The 22,007-nt window shown below is 35.7% G+C and overlaps 1 protein-coding gene across 1 annotated transcript in view; it reads left to right on the top strand.

The window, feature by feature from the left end:
• DMD (dystrophin) overlaps positions 1-22,007 on the top strand; it is a 909,379-nt gene that overhangs the window by 186,091 nt on the left and 701,281 nt on the right. Inside the window, exons 13-16 of the mRNA XM_010004489.1 lie at positions 1,230-1,331; positions 1,431-1,538; positions 6,195-6,374; positions 12,824-12,999. Coding sequence (XP_010002791.1) covers positions 1,230-1,331; positions 1,431-1,538; positions 6,195-6,374; positions 12,824-12,999 — 566 coding nt within the window. The remainder of the gene's footprint in view (positions 1-1,229; positions 1,332-1,430; positions 1,539-6,194; positions 6,375-12,823; positions 13,000-22,007) is intronic.

Consider the following 22,007-nt stretch of genomic DNA (forward strand, 5'->3'; position numbering starts at 1 on the left):
TGTATTACTCTGTAACATATTTGACCTGTTTAAGAATTGGCATGGTTTTTAATTATCATTGTTGCAATAGTTAGAGTTATTTTCCATGTTTGGAAATTTATTCTATCTAATATGATATAACTCACTGGCCTGGCAATTGTCTGTTTGGTAGGCAACATTTCTTATTATTTTAGCATTCACTAAATTAAATAATATGATATCTGCTGACTTTGATATATAAATGGTAAAGCCACAAATTCAAATGGCATTCTGAAATTTTACCTTTCATTTCCTAGAGAAAAAAAAAAAAAAAAATCCCAGTAGAAAATAGTTAGATTTTAATTCCTTGTTTTAAAAATCCACCATTTAGATGCTGCATTTTTTTACTGAAATTAATTTATAATCCCTGTGAAAAATATGTAAATATGGAAAATATAGATTCATTGACTGTTTCAAATTTGAAGGTACCTATAAAGATCATCAAGTGAATAAGCAAATAAGGAAAAAGTAGGAAACTTTTTCATTTGTCAAGGTGCGCTTTTGAAGTAGATGAAAAAAGAATGCAGTAGTATTGAATGTCTTGCAGATTTTATATGTTTGGGTTTTTTTTACTTGGAAGGAACTTATTAATTTGCATATGATGCTCAGGGATAATTACATCATTGTAAATTGTTGCAATAAAAATTTTATAACATGTCAAGCCATCACAGCAGTATTAAATCTCGTCCTCTGTCTCAGACATTTTTCAATAACGGCTAGTGGAGAATTAAAATATAGTAATAATTCTTGATTTCAACTAAAATAAGGGAAAGACAAGACGGTAGTGTTTTGTGTAGTTTTAAAACGTGCATGATAGTGTATGCTTAAACATATTTGGGAAACCCAAATTACTGGTGTAATACCTTATAAGATGGTTTGGGGTTTTTTTTTGTTGTTTTTTTTTTTTCCTCACTGCAGTGTTCCATAGAGGTAAATACTTAGATACATATGGTGCAACTTAAGAACCAGATGCTTCTTTGCTTTAGGCCACCATAATTACATCTCAAGTAGTTATGTATTGGGTATTTTAAAGTTTTGAAACTGAGGATTTTTGAGTGTAGTACCGGAGTCATAATAGAAAAAATATGTAGATTAGTATTAAATTTTTTTTTTTCTATATTGCTTTCTCTATCCTCTCATTTTTTATTTTATTTCAAATTATGAGAAGACCCATTTCAGTAAACCTCTCTTGTGTGTTTCTTCCTTTGTAGCACTTTGGAAAACGGTGGGCAGCCATCTGCAGATGGACAGAAGACCGATGGGTCCTTCTGCAAGATATTCTTCGCAAATGGCAACACTTTGCAGAAGAACAGGTAAGTAGTTTTAGCATTTATAAATTGGAATATTATTCAAAAGTTAACAACAGAAAAGGCCTGACTGAAGCCTTTTCATTCTTTTCAATTTTCTTTCAGTTCCTTTTTGATGCGTGGCTTACTGAGAAGGAGGATGCTGTGAGCAAAATTCAGACAACTGGTTTTAAAGATCAAAACGAAATGCTGACCAATCTACACAAAATAGCTGTATGTATTTTTTGTTCTCCTATTTTATATCAATCTTTCTTTTTTGTAAGTCTGAGTACAGACAGCTTTATCCCACTCGCAGATGGTATGTTTTAATGAAGCAGTTGTTTCTTACTTCGGAAATGGATGTTGTTGTCTTACATGGATGGAATAGGTTGGGCATGGCCTTGCTGGTAAAGGAACCAATACATACAGATGCTTTCCCTCGTTGTCTCTTATGTAAAAATTTTATGATCTGAAGTAGCATTTGTACAAAGCCTGTTAAACATTCCTTGAAAAAGCTGAAATTGTGAAATGCAGAAATTAGTAAAACATTCAACTGTTCCTCTACTGTATTTCAGGAATCTAGTTACATACATAAAAGGTACCTTTTCCAAGATGTCCTCTGCTTCACTCTTCAGAAAACACACCCTCCTATGCATTGTCCTTATGGAGGGAATGTAGGTCTGACTGGCCTAGAAAGATGCTGTGGCTGTAGAGGTGAAAAACTCGTCACAGCCTAGACTTGTAAATGGTTTTAATGCATTAGGACTTTTGTAAAGAAAATGGTAGGATATGGGCTATTTTTGTATGTGACAATGACTGCTTGTGCTTCTAGAGGAAGGGAAAAATTCAGGTCCATGTTTTTTATTAGAAACCGTAAAATATCACTGCAAAAAGGAACTTCATTTATACTCTTCTGTTTAAATGGAATTATTACTATTTGTTTTCTTTTGTTAAATGGAGGGGGAAGTATCCTAGGCATTATTTTCAACACTTGGTTTTACAGTGTATGTACTATAATTTTCATGCATGAACAATGTATTGTCTTTGTTTATACAGTAGGCTCAAACTTTGATTTTTAAAAGTTATTTTAGAATTGATGTCACAGAATATTAGAGGTTGAAAGGGACCTCCAAAGATCATAGAGTCCAAGCCCCCTGCCAGAGCAGGACCAAAACTAGGGCAGATCACTCAGAAAAGCATCCAGACGGGTCTTGAAAGTCTCCAGAGAAGGAGACTCCACAACCTCTCTGGGGAGCCTGTGCCAGCGCTCTGTGATCCTTACAGTAAAAAAGTTTTTCCTCACGTTAAGGTGGAACTTCCTATGCTTCAGTTTGAATCCATTGCCCCATGTCCTATCACAGGGCATGAGTGAAAAGAGCTTGTCCCTGTCTTCTTGATGCCTAGTCCTCATGTATTTATAGACAGTAATTAGATCACCCCTCAGTCTTCTCTCTAGACTGAAAAGCCCCATGTCTCTCAGCCTTTTCTTGTAAGGCCAGTGTTCCAGTCATCCTTAATCATCCTTAATCATCCTTGTGGCCCTCTGTTAAATTCTCTCAACTAGATCCCTGTCCCTCTTGAACTGGGGAGCCCAGAACTGAACACAGTATTCCAAGTGAGGTCTCACTAGGGCCAAATAGAGGGGGAGGAGAACTTCCCTCAATCTGCTGGAAACACTCCTCCTAAATGCACCCCAGGATACTATTGACCTTCTTGGACTCAAGGGGACACTGTTGTTCCATGGATAACTTCTTGTCTACCAGGACTCCAAGGTCCTTCTCTACGGAGCTGCTCTCTAGCAGATCATCTCCTAACCTGTACTGGTGCATTTTGTTGTTCCTTCCCAGGTGCAGGACTCTGCATTTGCTCTTGTTGAACCTCATTAGGTTCCTCTTTACCCAGCTCTCCAGCCTGTCCAAATTTTTCTGAATGGCCACACAGCCTTCAGGTGAATCAGCCAATCCTCCCAGCTTCGTGTCCTTCTCATCCTGCTGTACTGAAAGTAGAACAGTAGCAAAAATTGAGTTTGTGGTCAATTAAAATACCATTATATTTCTAAAGTTTAAGTAACTGACTGTATTCTGTCATCACAGATATAAATACATAGGCTGTTTTCTTTAAAAAAAAAAAAAAAAAAAGCTAAAATTCTTCCAGCTTGATTATTTAATACTTAACTACCTTGCAGAATTAGTTGTAGATGTCCCTGTTGATTCATAGAATAACTGAGAAATTAATATTTGTTGGTTTTTGTTGTTTTTTTTCCAAAAATTCAAAACCCAAAGTATGATCATCAGCATAACTCTAAGACACTGTAGTTGTTATTGCTACTACACCCATTTTCTCTTTCTCTCTTTCTCTCTCTCTCTCTCTTTCTCTCTGAGAAGACTCCAAGGGGACTTCATAGCGCTCTTTCAAAATCTGGGGAAGACCTGTTCACAAGGGCATGTAACAAAAGGATAAGGGGTAGTGGTTTCAAGCTAGAGAAGGGTAGATTTAGGTTGTACATTACAGAATCGCAGAATCTTAGGGGTTGGAAGGGAAATCTAAAGATCATCTAGTCCAACCCCCCTGCCAGGCAGGGTCACCTAGAGTACGTCACACAGGAACTTGTCCAGGCAGGTATTGAATGTCTCCAGTGAAGGAGACTCCACAACCTCTCTGGGCAGCCTGTTCCAGCTCTGTCACCCTCACAGTAAAGAAGTTTTTTCTGATATGTACATGGAACTTCATATACTCCAGTTTGCACCCATTGCCCCTTGTCCTGTCACTGAATGTCACTGAAAAAAAGCCTGATTCCATCGTCCTGACACTTCCCCTTAACATATTTGTAAACATTGATGAGGTCTGCCGTCAGTGTCCTCCAAGCTAAAGAGACCCAGCTCCCACAGCCTTTCCTCATAAGGGAGATGTTCCACTTCCTTAATCATCTTTGTGGTTCTGCGCTGGTCTCTTTCAAGCATTTCCCTGTCCTTCTTGAACTGTGGGGCCCAGAATTGGACACAATATTCCAGATGTGGCCTCACCAAGGCAGAACTTCTTTAATATGAGGTTGGGTGGATCACTGGAACAGGTTGCCTAGAGAGGTAGTGGAGGCCCCATCCCTGGAAACATTCAAGGTCAGACTTGATGGGGTCCCAAGCAATCTGTTCTAGTTGGAGATAATAAGTCCCTGCTTATTCTAGGGAGTTCAACTAGATGATCATTGTAGATCCCTTCCAACCCAATACATTCTGTGATTCTATGATTTTTACAGATTAACTGTAGTTATCACAAAAGTATTTTAGGTAGTAGTGAGTAGTACCTTTGACAGATAGAAATTTTTATCATCCATCTCTTTATGATGTTTCGCTTACTGATTGTGTTCCCACATATCTGGGACTGACTGAATTAATTTATGTATTATACAATAGTTGTTGACTGTGAAGGCTGGAATTAAAACACTACTGTTCAGAATTCACTAATCATTTGTCATAGAGTATCACTTTTGATTATTTCAGTTAGTGTATGTGCTTTTTTTTACAGTGTAGTTAAAAAAGAAAGTCAAATATAGCAATTGTTGCAATTTTAAGGTGGTAGATTATTTTACGTCTAATCTGCTCCCTCTGAACCTCCTACCATACAGATTCTTAAATATGAAGTGTTTTAGCTGCTGTTTCTTAGAGCTGTCAATTTAAATTTTGATATTAACTTTATCTAACATCAGTAATTTTGATGTTTCAAACCACCTCTGAATTGAAAGAGTACTGTTTACAAAGACTACAAATTTTTCTTTTACTGAGTTGTAGTTTAGAATACAGTTTTGAATTGTATGGCTAAAGGAAAGTATATCTAGACAAAAAATGTGTTATCTCAAGATGTCTTTAATGGTCCCTTTCCAAATGCACAGGAAATGCCTTAGGCATTAGATTGCAATCCTCATAGGTAGTCATGGTTAGCACAGATTAGGGTGCAAAGAATGAGTGCTTAAGGTATGAAAATCAGTAGTATGAACCAGTAGAGGCATTAAAATACAAACCCAGGTGAGAACTGGAGCTATGGATGACACTTCAGTCTGTGAACCACCTACTTCATAGAGACATTTGTGTGTATAGATCTCGGGAGTTTCAAGACTTCATGGCAGTTTACTGCAGTAGAGATGTAAAGACTGAAAATTTCTCATTTTCTGTTAGCATTTATGCATTCAGGCTGTATGGCAACTTGCAGATGTACATGGGAGTTTCCAGGCTCCTAGCAGCAGGCCCCTTTCCTTGGCATGCTCAGCAGTGCTCCTGAGGTTTCCAACAGCTATCCATTCCCTCTGGGACTACTACCATGTAACCAGGGCCTGCTGAGGTCCTAGGAAGATAAGAAATGTATGATTCTTCAGTATTACCAAAAGCAAACTGACTTTGAGCGTTTTCTTTTTTTTTTGTTTTTTTTTCTTTTCCTAGTTTGGGGGCAAATAATATTTTCTAGAAAGCTATTTTTTTCCCAGTGAGTTTTAATATGCAATGTGTGACAAAATACAACAAATCTTTAAGGAAACAGTATTTGAAATGTTGATAACATTAGTGCAGTTTTAATGTTATTGAAGTCACACAGCTGTTAGCTTTTTGATTGATGTTGCCACCTGAGGCATGCTGTGATATCTGGAGTTACTCTACCTGTCATGTTATATTTCTTTTTGAAGTACAATGTGTCCATTCCGTTGTCAACTCTGCCAGCAGCTTTTACAGTGACAAGAGCATAGAAGTATAGGAGTTTGTATGAAATACCCTTACCCATTTTTGGTTCTTTATGATACTCTCTTTAGAATTTTTTATTTTGGTTTTTTGGGTTTATTTTTTGTTGTTGTGGTGGTTTTTTTCCTGTATGAATTGCTGATCTTCCTACTGTTACTTTGTTTAACAGATCCTAAAAGGAGATCTAGAAATGAAAAGACAAATGATGGGCAAGCTGAAGGCGCTCAGCCAAGACCTCCTGGTAGCTGTGAAAAATAAAGCAGTGGCTCAAAAGCTTGAAAGTCGTCTTGAAAATTTTGCCCAGCGTTGGGATAGCCTTGTGCAAAAGGTGGAGAGTAATTCTGAACAGGTTTGTTAAAACCATCATTTTGTCAGGTAGTGACAGTCAAATCCTTTTCCAGTCAGACGCTTGAAGTAGTTTTGGAGCAGTGTGTAATATTGGTTTAATTTTTTTCCCCTGCTTGTTGCTTAAGAAATATTTTAATTTTAGGATAGAATTATACAACTTCAACTTTCCAGAATTTTAGTTAGTCAGTTTCTGATGTCTCTTTATAGTCGTGATTACTTTCTTGTGTTACTAACTTTGTTTTCAGGGATGATACAATCCATAATGAAAATACTCTTTCCACTTAATTTATTTTTAACCTATAATAGTTGTTCACTTCAAATGCACTGTTTTTATGGCTGTATCTGTGGAATAACACTTAGTATGAAATTAGTATAAGAACAGTTTACTAGTTGAAGAAAAATTATTTCTTTTTAATCATGGAAGATTGCAACAGATTACTGTTTTTCTTCTGCTTCTGTTGCACTGATATTCAGATTTAAAAGAGAAGCCATAGAAAGAGGAGTTTCTTGCAAAAATGAAGAAATCAATCCATACCTATAGCCAAACTGTCAATGAAAAAAAGAAAAAATAATAATATACTTTGGCCAGCTCCTTTATGTTAACTGTAATATATTAAAAAAAATATATTGAGAAGCAAAGAAAGGAATTTTGAAGTTTGACTTCTTTTTTTCTTTTAAGTAAGAGAGCATTATTATCACTTTTTTAGTTGCTGATCCTGAGTTAAATCATGATAACCAGATGAGAAAAAACAGTGCTCTCCATTTATTTTTCCTATCCATCTGTCGGCATCTCTTTCTTACTAGAATTAAACCCACATCAGCTCACTTTTTTTCCATTGCATTATCTCATTCATGTTATTTTTGGGCTATCGTCGTATGACTCGTGAAATGGAAATGGGCATTAAGAATTTTAATAACAGAGCTGAATGTTACTGTATGCACCTCGGTCCTGTCACTAGAGGGCCTCTCATAGTTCTGGTCAGTTTGATTCAATTCCCTTGAGTAGACTGTACTTCTTTTTTGCTGTATACTGATACTTCTACCAACTTGTGTGTGGGTAATTCAAGGAAAGCTGCTCTACTTCCTGTAGTGATTTGAATATCTCTCAATAACCTTTCTTCTAATTCATACCTTAAAATTTAGTTGGCTCTATGATGCAGTTGCTTGTGTAGCTGCAGTTGGGAAAAATCAGTTTGGGAGAACAGAAGAGAGTAAAATGGGGAAAGGGTACAGTTTCCTTTAGTAACAGAAAACAAAAGAATTTTGTGCTACACAGCACTTAAAGCAGTTGAAAATTTGATTTAACTCTTGTGTGTTTGCTGTAGGAAACCTATTGTTTCAATGTAGAGGAAAATCCAGAGATTAATTTTTAATTTAGGATGGCTAGGGTCACATAATTTGAAGAAGTTAGTAGGTCACTCCAAAGTGTTAAAGAGTTAATTAGACTGTTATTTGGTCCTAAAAGCAGATACTAGTTTTGACAATGGAACTCATATTACAGAAAAGATAGTCTCCTCGTGAAACAAGCAATCCTGAGGCTCTACATCCAACATCATAGAGCAGCATGTGTGGGAGATGCTTTGGATTCTCGTACCAGTGTAACTGTCTTATCATATCAACTTGAGTTGATAAGCTTTCCTCCAAGGAAAATCTACTTTGCTTGGCACAGAGTTGGTATGCTGTTGCGGGCATATTGCTTCAAATTCTGGAGACATTGCACCTTCAGTGCTTGCTGAAAGACTGCTTCCTAAGGCGCTGTTGCAGTTTAAGTATGTCCTCTGTGGAATACTCATGGTGTATTTTTTACCATGTGTTTCTACCTAGGCAGGGCAGATAATGTTAGTGACATATATACATTTCTTCATTACAGAGCTCACTGACACATTTAGACTGCAAGAAAAAAAATACCTCTCGAAGTTCTTAATTATTATTTCTAATCATGAACTGAGGAGAAGGAGAGTTGGAAGAGGGTGACAAATATAACTTTTTTTCACTAAAATATATCAGAAAATGCACATTTTATTTACCAAACTTGGATGTTTACTTCAAAATTAACTTTATTCCGTATATTAATAAGTCTCATAGTACCATCATAATGATATTTTTTCCCCTCCATCTCTTACTACGGTGTCACTGAGTGATTAACTTGGTAACAACAAAAATTCACTGGAAGAGACCTCAGTCTCAGTTCAAAGCTGATTCTCCAACTAGGAATAGGGAGCAGTTTTACATCCCAAAGGAAGGGTGCAGAAAGTAGAATGTGAGTCCTCCCAAATTTAGCTTAATTCATTGCTGCTGAGTTTAAGCATGTAATATGAAGTCATGGCTTAAGTTTCTGCTGTGAATGAGTGGATGTCAAGGCTAAGAAAGAGAGGTACCTTTTAAAAAGCATTTTGTTCTCATCTTGAAAATGTCAGCTTTCCTTTGTTGACAATGCAATAGAAGCAAGGACAAGGACAACTTGCTTACACTAGATGCATATGTTTTAGAAACTCTAAACCCACCCTTGGTGAGTTCATTATGCTTCACTGAATTGTACTGAAAACCTTCCCAAACTAAAGAAAACACCATTCCTCATCTGAGCTTTCCCACTCACATACATACCTTTCTTCAAAGAACAGATGACAGCTTCAAAAGTGAATATTAAGGAAAATTACGAGTTTATCAGGGCTGAGGTCACTTCCAAAGGCAGTAATAAATGATGGCATTAAAGGTAGACTGCCGTATAAAGGAGAAATAAAATTACATAAAACTACTGAAGTGCTATACAGACATTGTACCTATGTTTGCCTGTAGAGGATGAAAAGGAAGATTTAAATTTGTTCACTCTGAAAAGAGATGAGTTTTACCATGTTTCTGGGGTTAGCTTGCTAATGTGTAAATGCAGGCAAGCATTGTGTTTTCAAAGCCTTTTAATGTGCAGCCTTGTAAGTCACCTTAGCACTTTTCATATTATCTTCTAGTGGGTTAAAGGCCTAGAAGATATCTCCCCTTCTCAGATTCAGATTTATTTGAGAGGAACTTAGAAGAATGAAAATCAATACTGTCTGTCATGGTTTGACTCAGAATCGGCAGTTAAACCAGTGACAACAATGCTCTCAGTCCCCTCCACCTCCCACCCAGGTAGGGAAAGGAGAGAAACAATAAGGCAGAGAGATTTCCTGGATTGAAAACTAAACTAGACAGCCTTAATTAAATACTACTAATAAGAAATTATGTACACTTATCTACAAATATTTTCAGGAAAGTGCAAAATCCCATTGCCTCCTCCCCCCACCCCCAGCAACTCCCACAGCATCTCCTGAGCTGTGAGCAATTTTGAAATGTCCTGGAGCTGCTGGAGAGAGCGGCAGTGCAGGCAGGAGCTGAGGGGAGAGTTATGAAGGTCAAGAATGCACAAGCCTGGGGATCAACAGTGACGGATAGATCTCCCCGGATGCTGACCATGGGTGGAATAGAAGGGAAGAAGCAGCAGGAAGCAGGCCACAGATTCAATAAGTAGAGACACCTTGGTGATATCTTCAGCAGTAACATAAACATTCCAGTATTATCAGTCCACTAGCTGGAAAACTTGCTTCTAGTTAATAGAGAGCTGACTGAGGAAAAAAAAAATAATTAAAAAATCAGTAAAAGGAAAATTGGCTTCATCCTGGCTCAAACCAGGACACTGTCATTATTTGGGCCATCTTTGAATAATACATGAAACACGCCACTTCGGCAATTAAATTTAAGAAGTGGATTGTGGTTCTTTTTGGCAGGGAAGTGAAAAAAAGTTAATTCCTTTTAGAGACTTCCTTGAATTTTTAAGGACTTTCCTTTACCCTCTAAAATATGTGCACTCTTTAAATGTGAACCAACTTAATCTTGCTGAGTTACATTGCAGTGTCATCTTTATTGCCTTTTAGTCTTCCCAGTCTCTACTTAGAATTATGATGAACTTCAATTTCACATCTCCATTCTCCTTTCAAAGTATATAGTATTTAACCTCCTCGCCTTTTGATTAAGCATGAAAAGCATTTAACTATTTTGACATGTAAATCATTACCCCCCCCCCCCCCAGCATTGTGACTAGAGTGCTCTGAGCATGCAATTCAAAGACTCTTTTTGAAGCACGGTTCCCAATCACCTGCTGAAACAATTACTCTTTTATCATACATATCATGCTGCAGATGACTCCTACAGTGCCCTAAATGCCCTAGCTGTGGTTTATCCTCTTTTTTTACTCCTTCTTCACTGTAAACCGTACCCTGGAATTGATTGGCAAATGGAAACATGACAGGATATGACCTCAAGCGTCAGAAATATCATCCTTTCATTGATTTTGGGATAAAACTGAGACTGTACCCAAAATGGCATATAAGGAACAAGCAATTCTTTGGAGTGTTCTTAGCTACAGAGTTAACTCAGGAAAAGATGACATCAGGTGTTATCCTCAAATTTCATAGAACCCTAGACCTCAGAAGTTTTAATTTGCTTTTCCTTTCTGCCTCAAAATACAATTAATTAAAAATAAAATTGAAATTAATGCTGTATAAAGTTTTAATGAAACTGTATAGAAGCATTTACTTATTATTGTCATGATTTCTGTAGTTGAAAATATGAAAGTCAATACATCTTGTTAAGGGAACCAAACCAAGAGTATTAATACATAGCATTGTAGTGATTAAAAAGTCAACTGTGTATTTTTTGCTTCCAAAAATGTATGTAGTTCATATGTTAGCTAAGTCCCTTTAGTTCACAAGCAGTTTATTCCAATTGAAAATTAATCCAGAGATTATTATTATTTATTTTTTTTTAATCTGCTTTGAATCTTAATTTTGTAGTCCTATGGATAGTCCAGATCCTGCTCTAAAACCTAGACAGCTGGTCATTTCTAGAGAGGGAAGCATAGCAATGAGCTGACAGCTTTATGAAAGATTTCGAAATTTAGAGTGGTAAAGGACTTTCCTGCTCATCACTTTCACTGGCTGACTAGACAGAGTAGGAAGACTTTTTTTTGGTGTTTTGTTGTTGTTTTTTTAAGACCATATGACAATGTTGGCAGGAATTATTTTTTTCCCCAGGGTTTAGGTTTTTTTAGCTTTATTGGTCTTGCCCACTGAGGGAAGGCTGGTTACTAACAGTATCCCCCTTTTCTCGTCAGTCTATTGAATATAAGAAATAATTGTGTGGAAGGAGTTATAGTCAATTACCTGGTATGTTTCTTCTCCATTGTATGTAGAAATGCTAATATCTCAATAACTGAGGTAACTCAATACTCCTAAGGAGATTCTGATGCAAAAAATAATAGGTTACTTATGTATGTGTATATAGTTTCATGGAATTTTAGATACTGGCTTTCCTGTTGCTGAATTGGAAAGTCTCTCTAATTCTTGCACATTGGCAATAAGCAAAGAAGCAGGGCTATTCTAATCCACAGCTTTTTGTGATCCTGGTATAACTTCTTCCTTGTATTTTCCATTTCACTGACCCTAAACTGTGAAATGGTCAATGGAGCTGAAACTAGAGCATTTTGACAAATGAGGCGTCATCTGACAGAACCAGAAAAAGAACTAACCCATTTCTTCTGAGTTAAGAGACTTAAGAACAGCTGCCCAGTTTTTTTAAGTGGGAAGTTTGTAGTTTGGTGTTATATGGGAACAAATATAAATGGGCAGTACATGTACAACCAGTATCTTTCAAACAAATATGAGCAGAAAATCCTTCTCATCTTTCCCTTTTTTTTTTTTTTTTCTTTTATGCAGCTGAACTGTATGCAGTTGTTTGTTTGGGTTTTTTGTGTTGTTTTTTTTTTTCATATTACCAAGCAAAGTTAAATGCATTAGGTTGGTAGTGTTTGCAGTGTTACATATTATATGTATTAGTATATGTTACAACCCCTTAATATTAGTTTTTAGTTATGGGATAATACTGATGCAAGTTAATTTGCCTTCTAGTGTTTGTTTTCTAACTTAAAATTTCCTGACAGAAAGCTAACTGCCCTTTTGTGCAAGTAGGTTGTGTTGAATTACATTCTAGTTTGAAAATTCTTCTGAGTGGTAAAAATAACAATTGGTAATTTAGTGCTGTTACTCAGCCTCTATTAATTCTCAAGGAATAAATCTTCAGAATGGAGGCAAAGCAACATACAGCAACATTTTATATATTTGCTGTCATTCAATTCCAACATAAAATTGACCATTTAATTATTCAGCATAATTTAGAGGATGCCATAATCTGTTTAGGATCTTTTCTGATTTTACTGACTTCTGCAGACCTTGTTCCCACAGCATAAGTCAGATTAAAAATTTGGTTTGAGTTGCGTATGGTGTTTTGTTGTGTTTTTTTTTCCTGAAGGTCAGCCTATGATTAGACAGGGGCAATTTCTCATTATTCTCTATTGCTACTCCAAACAGTCTTTACTGAATTCTTGCAAACAATGTATGACCTCTGTTTTAATACTTCTCACAGATTTCGCAGGCTGTCAGTACCACTCAGACATCAGTAACACAGACAACCGTAATGGAAACAGTAACTATGGTGACCACAAGAGAACAAATCCTGGTTAAGCATGCTAAAGAGGAACTCCCACCACCTCCACCTCACAAAAAGAGGCAACTCCTTGTGGATTCAGAAATTAGGAAGAGGTGAGAATCAATAAGAGATGGAGAGGGAATACTGATAGTTTGGATGAGAATACAAAAGTAGCAATTGGACTGCAACAGCTTGCTTAAAATGATGTTTCTGTTCTCCATTAAGGTACCAGTTGATTATTGTCTTTCTTTACTCAAGGTAAATTGTGGATTTTTTTGTGCTTCTAGTCCAACTATTTTGCAATATATAATGTTAACCATTACATGAACACCATTGTGATAGTAATTATAGTCAGAAGAAGTCCTTTTGTATGGTATTGTGGGGATCTCACTTGACTGTAGTCTTGAAACTTGAAGGACAGGAAGCATTCCATTACTTCCCAGCTTTTTCATTCTTTTAAAATATATATTTTTTTTAATAGTTAGGATACTAGTAATGCAGATATTTCTTAATTTCTAAACGTCAAATTCTGTCTGTGGTTTAGCACTACAAATAACAGCTCTGCAGCTGAGAGGCAGGGTTAATATTTGGTGAAACGTGCAGTATCATAATTTTCAGATTTTTTTCTTGTGTAACACCAAGTGACAAGGGATTTTAGACTAATACTGAACACTTCTTAAAGTCACAAGAAAAGCTTCTGATGAATCTATGTAGAACTGGCTCAAGCTCTAAATTTCTGAGTAAGATGCTAAGCTAGACTTCAACCATTAATTGTCATGCTTGTTTTTGAAATGTTTTTTGATATGCAGATAAACATGAATTCCAAGGTAACAGATTAAAGGATTGAAAGAACTCTGAAACTTCATTTAGTGTCTCACCTCTACAGAAAATATCTTTGTTTAGTTCAATGTACTTTCAATGACAAGTTTTTTTCTTGTAAAATAGTCCTATGATGAAGAATGAGATAGACCAGTAGGAGAAACTTGTCTTCTTTCTTAATTTATGGAGTATGTAATTGAAAAAAAATAGGTATTTAGAGGCATCTTTTTTTATACATAGGGTATGAAGTGTGATTTATCTTACCCCTCTTCCACCATTACAAAAGTAAAGTTTCTAAATTTAAGGATGCTGTATATGTGATGTAAGAAGAGGAATTTACCTCCTTTGTGTTAAATTGGATAACTGCTCCTCCTATAGAAAGAGCTTAGACTAAATAAGTAACTTCCTTAGGGGTTTTGAGTTATGTTCTCTAAAAGATATTAATTCACCATATACATTTTGTTAAACATTTGGGTAATAATCAAGATATGAACCTTGGAACAATCTGTAGTTCTCAATCTTTGCTTAGGATGACTTGAGATAATTAACTTGTGGTTTCTTACATGTACTTAGAATCAGAGTCCTTTTCATTGCTGTACAGTTTAGATTTTATTTGGATCTGGTAGGAAAGAAAATTGAGTTCTAGGAGGAAGAAGGGAGTTAATGGTTAATGCTCTCTAATATGATCTAACTAGCTGGGCTATTGCTTTGTGTGAAGGAGCTACTAGATTTATTATAACAATGCAATCATACCATCATATGAAAACTAGTTCTGTATAACTATTCACTGAGTAAATGTGTGGACCTGGAGTATGGAAAAGTACAAAGTAAATTATGTCCACAGCTGTGCAGCAGGATGAATGATGGTTATAATATATGAAGGCAAGCTTTTTCATTTAGATTTTTTTTTTTTTTTTTCATTTCTAACTAAACAGCCAAAAAGACTATACCTTTCCTCTCTAGAAAGTGATCAGCTAAAATGTCTACATGCATTGATGAGTAGGTACATTTTTCATCAATGCTTTTTTGCCGGCAGAACCTCATGGTTGTATTTCCCAACAATTGGTCAGTTATTTTCTGTGTCTATTGCTGGCTGCAAGATCTTTCAGGGTTTCTTTTGTGTATATTTAGTGGTACCTACACCCAAGAACAAAGCAAGCCATAATACTCATAGCTTTCGGTTTTTGAAATAAACTAAGAGAATGGAGGTTCTCAACCTGTCTTGCTTGCATTGTTCTATATTCTATATATGTATGTTTGTGTTCAAAATTTTCCCTGAGTACCTAATGACTAAGAGTTGATGATTCTGTACTGCTGACTTTTTGTTTGACTAAAACAAAAAACAACAAACAAAAAACCCAAAACAACAAATATTGACTGCTTGCCAGAAGCTTCTGAAGGTGCATAATCAGATTGTGTTGGCAGTAAGATTGTGTTTCTGCAGACATGCTACAACACACTGCATGCTCTTGCCTGGTATTTTTGGGAATGGGAGGGAAAGATACATCGAGTGTTAGGGCTTTCTGGAGGTGGTGAATGATTTTTCCAGGTTTTCTCAGCGTCTTTCTTCTTTATCAAGCTGTAGTTAGTGTTTTTGCTATAAAACAAACAATATGCCTGAAATAAATGTGTCAGGCTCCATTGCCACATGTTTGGAATTTGTGCTCCAGATTTTCTGTGATATAGTTGTATTTAAAAAACTAAAGGATATCTTAAAGATCTACTGCACCTACAGTGTGAATAGCATTTCACATTCTTAGTTTTCAAGAAGGAAAAAAAGGGTAGTTTTACTACTTTGTGAATATTACATTGATGGACTGCATAAGAAGGAGAAACAATAGTTAGCTGAAATTGAAGCATCAAGCTTCCTAGAATGCTCTTTATTTTTATATTTCAAAGTTCTATGGAAGGATTAGAAGTATGAGAATCCCCATTTATATTGAAAAAAATTGAGAGAAGGAATTTTACTTGAAGATCAATAGCATACACAGCCGTGAATGTAACATTTCCATTGCCCCAGTTCATTGTGGCATAACTGCATGGGAAAGAAGCTGTTGATTTTACTCGTCTTCTAAAGCTACGTTTTACTCTAAGTGGTTGAAAGCAGAGATAAGAAACATACTACTTTTTTTTTTTTTTTTCCTCCCCATCCCCGAAAATCTAAAACTACCTCAAAAATATTGCGTCAAAACATCAGAATAATACAAGCATGTGCTAAGTTCTGTTACTGATCATAGGAAAGCTCCTTCTCCCAAAGAACTTAATTTGAAACTGAGAAGGGAAAAATACTTGGAGCTGTATATAAAAGGTGCTGAATGTATGTATTAGACAGTACGACTAGAGGTAAATGTAACACAGGTGGAGTTTTAGGATTAAAATAAAATGTAAATGGGAGAAAGAGTTGGAACATTTTAATGGTGTTTACATATACTGGGAAAACCAACTTAATTATGTAGCATAGAAAAATCTGAATAGTACTCTGTTCACAGTAGATTTTTAAATAGCAAACAAGTTAGAGCTGCTTAAAGTTTAAATTAAGCAAATTTATAATATTAATATTATTGAATTATGTCCAAAGACACCTTTCTTTGCCATTTAGTAAGTAACTTTTACAGGCTGCTGTTGTTTCCAATGTTATTTGTCATAATGTTATTATGGATATAATGTTAATCTCCACGTTTGAAACCACCTTCATGCCCTTTGAAGATAAAGGCATGTTAAAATAGGACAGTTGCTCCATCTAGTGGGTTTTTTCATTTAATGAGTATTAACATAAGTTGTTTAAAAGAGTAGCCTTCATTTCTTTGAAAATTATTTCCTTTGGGACTCTAATGCTTCATTACTTAGAAAAGTTTGGATTTTTGTGGAAAAATACATCAAAGGAAAAACTATAATGACTTATTCAAGGTGGATTTTTAATAGCTGTCATTTCAAATAGCCCATTGCTGCTCAATCAGTTATAGGAGTCCAATATAAGTGCTGATTGTTTAGCATTTTTGCAGCACATTGAGCTGTTTGACCCTTATCCTCTTATTTTAATGCAGCTTTTGCTCTTGTATTGTTATCTAATATTACTTAGCAAATCCAAAAAGAGAAAAGCCATATCTTCAATTTTGCTGATTGGTTTCAGTGTTGTATTTGTGTAGCAATCAGAGGAAAGAAAAGGTAACTGAGACACAGCCGGGTAGATTTATGTTGTTTACAGGAGGAATGATTTATAAACATGTTGAGTGTAAACATTTAGAAGGTAATAAGAGGTTTGGGTATGTTGAGGTCTGTAAACATGGACACTTTATAACTTCTTAGTGCTTATTGGTTTTTAACCCTTTATCCTACAAGTGACAAATATACTGAGAATATATATTCTTCATATATAGTATCTGGAATTCCCTCCTATATTTTTACGAGTTGTACCATTGGGCACTCACTGAAAGGCATGATGATTGGATTTAAAATTGCATCTGTAGCCATTGGTGATTTGCTGAATGCAAATGGTGATGATAAATATGTGCACTACAATAGCTTGTAGATATTGTCATTTGCCTTAGCCATAAGTGATTTGCTTATGTATAAGAAATGCAGTGTATCCATCAGAATTTGTGCAAAGCATTCCATGTTACACTTCAGGAATTACTGCTCAGGCTGGGGAAGGTATGGTTCATAAACATACCTTAACCAGTGGCAAGATGGAGAGCTGGCTAAAGAAGCGCTATCAGGCTTGTAAGTGCTTGTGAGCTTTCTGAAGGAGATTTACACTTGGGATCAAACTAATGTTTTCTTTAATGCTTTGGCACAAAAATGTACCTATCATACTGATGAGCCTAAACTGACTAGTGTTCAGGGAGGTCCAGTATATGATTCAGAAAGGGAATAACATTATTTGGGGACTGAACTAAGTATTGGAAGAGAAAAATATTTATTAGGATAAATAACCTGTTAAATTAGGAGATTAGAAAATGCCCTTTATTAACTAACAGCTCACCAGCTACAAATATACAGGAGAAAGATAGCAGAGAATTAGATCATCACAGAATAATTCTGCCAGTAGGCATTATATACTGCAAAGTAGTTCAATGACATGTTCTAGGCAAGGAAGAGCTTCAAGCTGAGAAACACCACTGGTGAGCTGGGCATTTCAGTTCAGCCATGGAAATGCAGTAATGCAGGAATGTGGTCTTTGGATCAGAGTTGCATCATTCCTTGCCAGCTCAATGTATAGGCAAATGGACTTATGTTTGCCCAAGATACACAGTGATGATGTGCCTGGTGTGGTTCTGTTTGGGGAGGGAAGGAAAAAACAAATGAGAAAAGGAAATTGTGAGGCAGTTTCTATCTGTTGAAAAAATGAAGTCCTGAAATCACTATCTAGCCATGGGATCAGTAATTTAACGGTTTCAAGATGAAATTGATTCAAATTAGAGAAGATTCTATGAAGAGATTCTATGCTGTGATGGCCACATGACAGCAGGGTGCTTCATAGCTGGTGTTCCTATATGAACTTGTTCAACATTTGAGTTGTTTGTATAAATACCTGGAAGGTTGGTGCATGCTCATTCGTTCACTGTCATAATCTTATCATGGCAGTGTGTCAAAGACAAAAGGCAAAACTGAGTTTAAAATATACCACTGTCTGTTGCTAGATGATGTTGGCTGTGAGAACCACCATAGACCTTCACAAGACACATTACTCAGTTGAAAGATTTGTAGTCAGTCAGCACTTTGATTGTTAATTAATATGGCAATTTTTTTTATTTTGAAATACAAACAAATTGATATTTGCTGTTACTGTATGATTTCCAGATGATATTAGATTAGATTAAGGGCTTGTAGTAGGTCTTGAATATCATACTCTGGGTATTTAGGTTAGAAATTCTATGCACAGAAAGAGAAAAACAAAATGTAACTATGGTGTGAAATGCCTTTAAGTTGAGGTTTATCTCCTATCTAATACTGAAAATGAAAGGAAAATCAGAACAAGCAATTGCTTTTGAACAAGTACTTTTGGTGATCTAAGCAAGAGAGCTTTGAATGGGAAATTTAATTGGGCATATAGTTTAGTATGATTCAGAAAATCTATTTGTTTGGGACTTCCATGAAAATTTGAATTACATGAATTAAAAATGCTCTGGAGTAGAAAGACTGTGTTTAACCTCAGCTGACATGTGTTGGCCTGTATCGAGAGGGCAGTGAGAGCAGTAAAAGATAGTATCTCTCTTGTGGAATAGAAAAGGAAATACTAATTGGAAAACTAAACCATGGGTGTCCCATTAAGAATAAATCCTCTGGTGCAGATTGAATTTTTAGGTGGGGAGCAAGCTAATGTGCACATTAAAATAGGGGAATTATTTAGAATAATTCTCTCAAGTGGTTTGGTTTTAGTGTCTTGCATGGGTTTATTTTAACATATTCTACATTCACTCAACTGTATTGGTCAGAAAGGTAATATTGCATTACCTTTTTTATGTTAAAAGTATTGTTAGATTTAAGAGATTTAGGGACTATATTGATCCTTTGATAATCTAGAGTTAATATAGTTTGTAACTGCAGCTGTGCATGGGAAGGAAAAGTTCAGTCATCACGGTGGAATGATTAAATGCTGTATTCTGCTTGTATTTCCTGGTTTTATGCAAACTGAACATAAGAGGTTTTTTTTTCTCAAGGTGATTGAAAGATGTCCTTATGTTAAGGATATTTATGTGCTGCAAAAAGCTACTTTAAATTAACTTTTATGTATTTTAATCACATTCTGCCCCCTCTTTATAGCCTTTTTTTTGGCCAGGAGGCTTTGTTTGTGAAATTATATTATCTCCCAAAGAAACTGCAAGTGACAGACCAATCTGTTGTCTGAGATCAACTCTGTCAAATTACTGTCTATTGTGGCTAATAGTCACCACCATCTGATGAATCTCTGAGCTCAGGGATGTGCTGCTCATTATTTTATTGTACTATCAAAACTTCCCTTCCAGGGAGGACACAGAGTCAAAGGCTTAGTCCTTTTGTTTAAGAAATGAAGATATGATAAATGGTAAACATTTTGCTCTGTCAGTTTCCTTCCTGTATCAGGCTGTTCTTCAGGAGCTTGGTCTCTGTGGTCATACTTACCTGCAGCTTGAGAATGGAGCAAAGACTGGAAGTAATACATTTTTGTCTGCAGAAAGGAGTTTGGTACTGAGGGAGTGCTACACTCATCTTCATTGTTATCAGATGTCCCCTCTTCTGTGTTCTTCTCTGGTTTACTGCTGCTTTATGCCAGTGCTATAAAATATTCTAGTTGCTACAGTAGCTGACAGCAGTGAGAGAGCCAGTTTTAGCTATAGGTTTAAGTAAGGTGAAAGAAAAGGTCATTACTTTTTTTTCGTTACCTTGCCTGTATGGCTGCTGACCACATAGAGTGGTGAATGGAGAGCACGTTGGCAGCACGGAGAGACAACACTTTCCCTAACCCAGGCTGCTAATTTTGGGAGAGTGGTTAACACAGTGTTTACTGAGTTTGAAGAACCCAAGTTGGAGAGGGTGGCAGTCCCATATAGTTGAGAACCTGTATGCTGACCTAATTCCATCTTGGCTTAAAACAAGTTTGCTTGTTTCTCATTTTGCCCGTGTTGCTGACAAGCCCCAAACCAGATACTTGTTTCAAACAGGATGGTACAGCATTGCTACTACTGTATTTTTGAAAAACTATACACTGAATTTGGGGGCTTCCTTGTAGCTCAGCAATCCTCAAGTGACATGAAAGTCCTTAGGCAGCTGCTCTAATTTATCTAACCTAATGTGTTTCTTACTGTGGACTTCAAGAACTCTGCTTTCTCCTAGAAACTACTTTGGTACAACTTCACTGATCATACTTACATTGGGCAGAGGGGTGGCAATCATCACTAAATCTTGATTGTAGATAATTTACATACAGAATTATGTTAGTAAAATACATTAATTTGTTTTTACATTGTAATCCAGTCCATTAGCTTTAAAATGGGGTGTTCTCTGCTTTAAGATATGTTGAACAGTCCTAAGTCATATTTGTGAAAACATGCTTTTGTTATTCTTCTGCTTAAATCAGTGGGATTAGACATGCAGTTAGTGCTTGCAACTTGTTGAATAGACAGTATTCCAGTTTTATGAGGTAATACTGGATTTAATAGTTTTGCTGTCTGGTAGTCTTAAAATGTCATTATATTTATTAGATATGCAGTTATATACAGAACAGAGGATAACATTACATTTCAAGAATAACATTTTAATGTCTTGGAAGATCAGAAATGAAACTGAAATTGGAAGCTTTTTACTGACAGTGCAGTTCAATTTCAGGGATTAGAATCTGCTACCAGTACGCAGAGTCCCTGAACCATTTGGGAATTTTATTTTGTCTTTCACCTCTGAATTTATAATTCTTTATAAAATTGAGATTTCTGCACCTTTCATTACTTTACAATAATATTTTTTCTCCTTTAATGAGTGTACAAATAGTAGCATTTGGAACTACTTTATCAACATTATTCCTAAGAGTTTATAATTTGAATATAGAATATTGTGCTGGGATTAACATAGTGTGTGATTCTTCTTTCTTTTGCTTTCATTATTTATTATGTGGTCTTTCACAACATGGTGTTAAATGAAGTCACAAAGATCACAGTGGAGAAGGAAAAAAGTTAAGTGCAAATACTAGGTCTAACATGGAATTCTTAATTGCATTGAGTTTTCATTTCTGTGTATGTAGATTTTTGTAGCACTTGATTTAACCTTAAATCCCAGTGGTTTACTTCTTACAGTTATGGAGTATATTGTTATAAAATAATTTGTTTAATGATAGAACTGTCAATCAAGTTCTTGTTAACTTGTAAATTTTCAATTGTATGTAAATTATACAACCTATATTTACAAAGCAAACTTAAAGATACACTTGATTCTTTTTTTCTAGATCTTCCTGTTCAATGGTTTTCTTTATATACCTGAAAAAGGAATCTCAGTTATAAAATAGGTATAAATATATGAACATATAAAGAAACGCAGTCAAGCATGCAGTGTAGCGTGGTTGAGAAAAAATTTTGGGCCTCTTTTTAAAAAAAACCACTACATTAGATATGAAATTGCAGTGTGATTTTTCTATGCATCTGTGATTTAAATATCTGAATATGGTAACCTTCCTTTTGAACTACTACTTTGCAAAGAGAAAACAAAAATTAAGATCAGTTGATGAGAGAATCTAAACTGTAAAAAAAAAAATCCATACAGTAAAAACTAGTTGAAAAGTGTATGCAGAGAGTTGCAAATCTTCATTTGCTGTTGCTAAAGTTTTAGCTGTAGG

This window comes from Chaetura pelagica, unplaced genomic scaffold, assembly GCF_000747805.2.
Source record: "Chaetura pelagica isolate M959 unplaced genomic scaffold, ChaPel_1.0 scaffold308, whole genome shotgun sequence".
Classification (NCBI taxonomy): Eukaryota; Metazoa; Chordata; class Aves; order Apodiformes; family Apodidae; genus Chaetura; species Chaetura pelagica.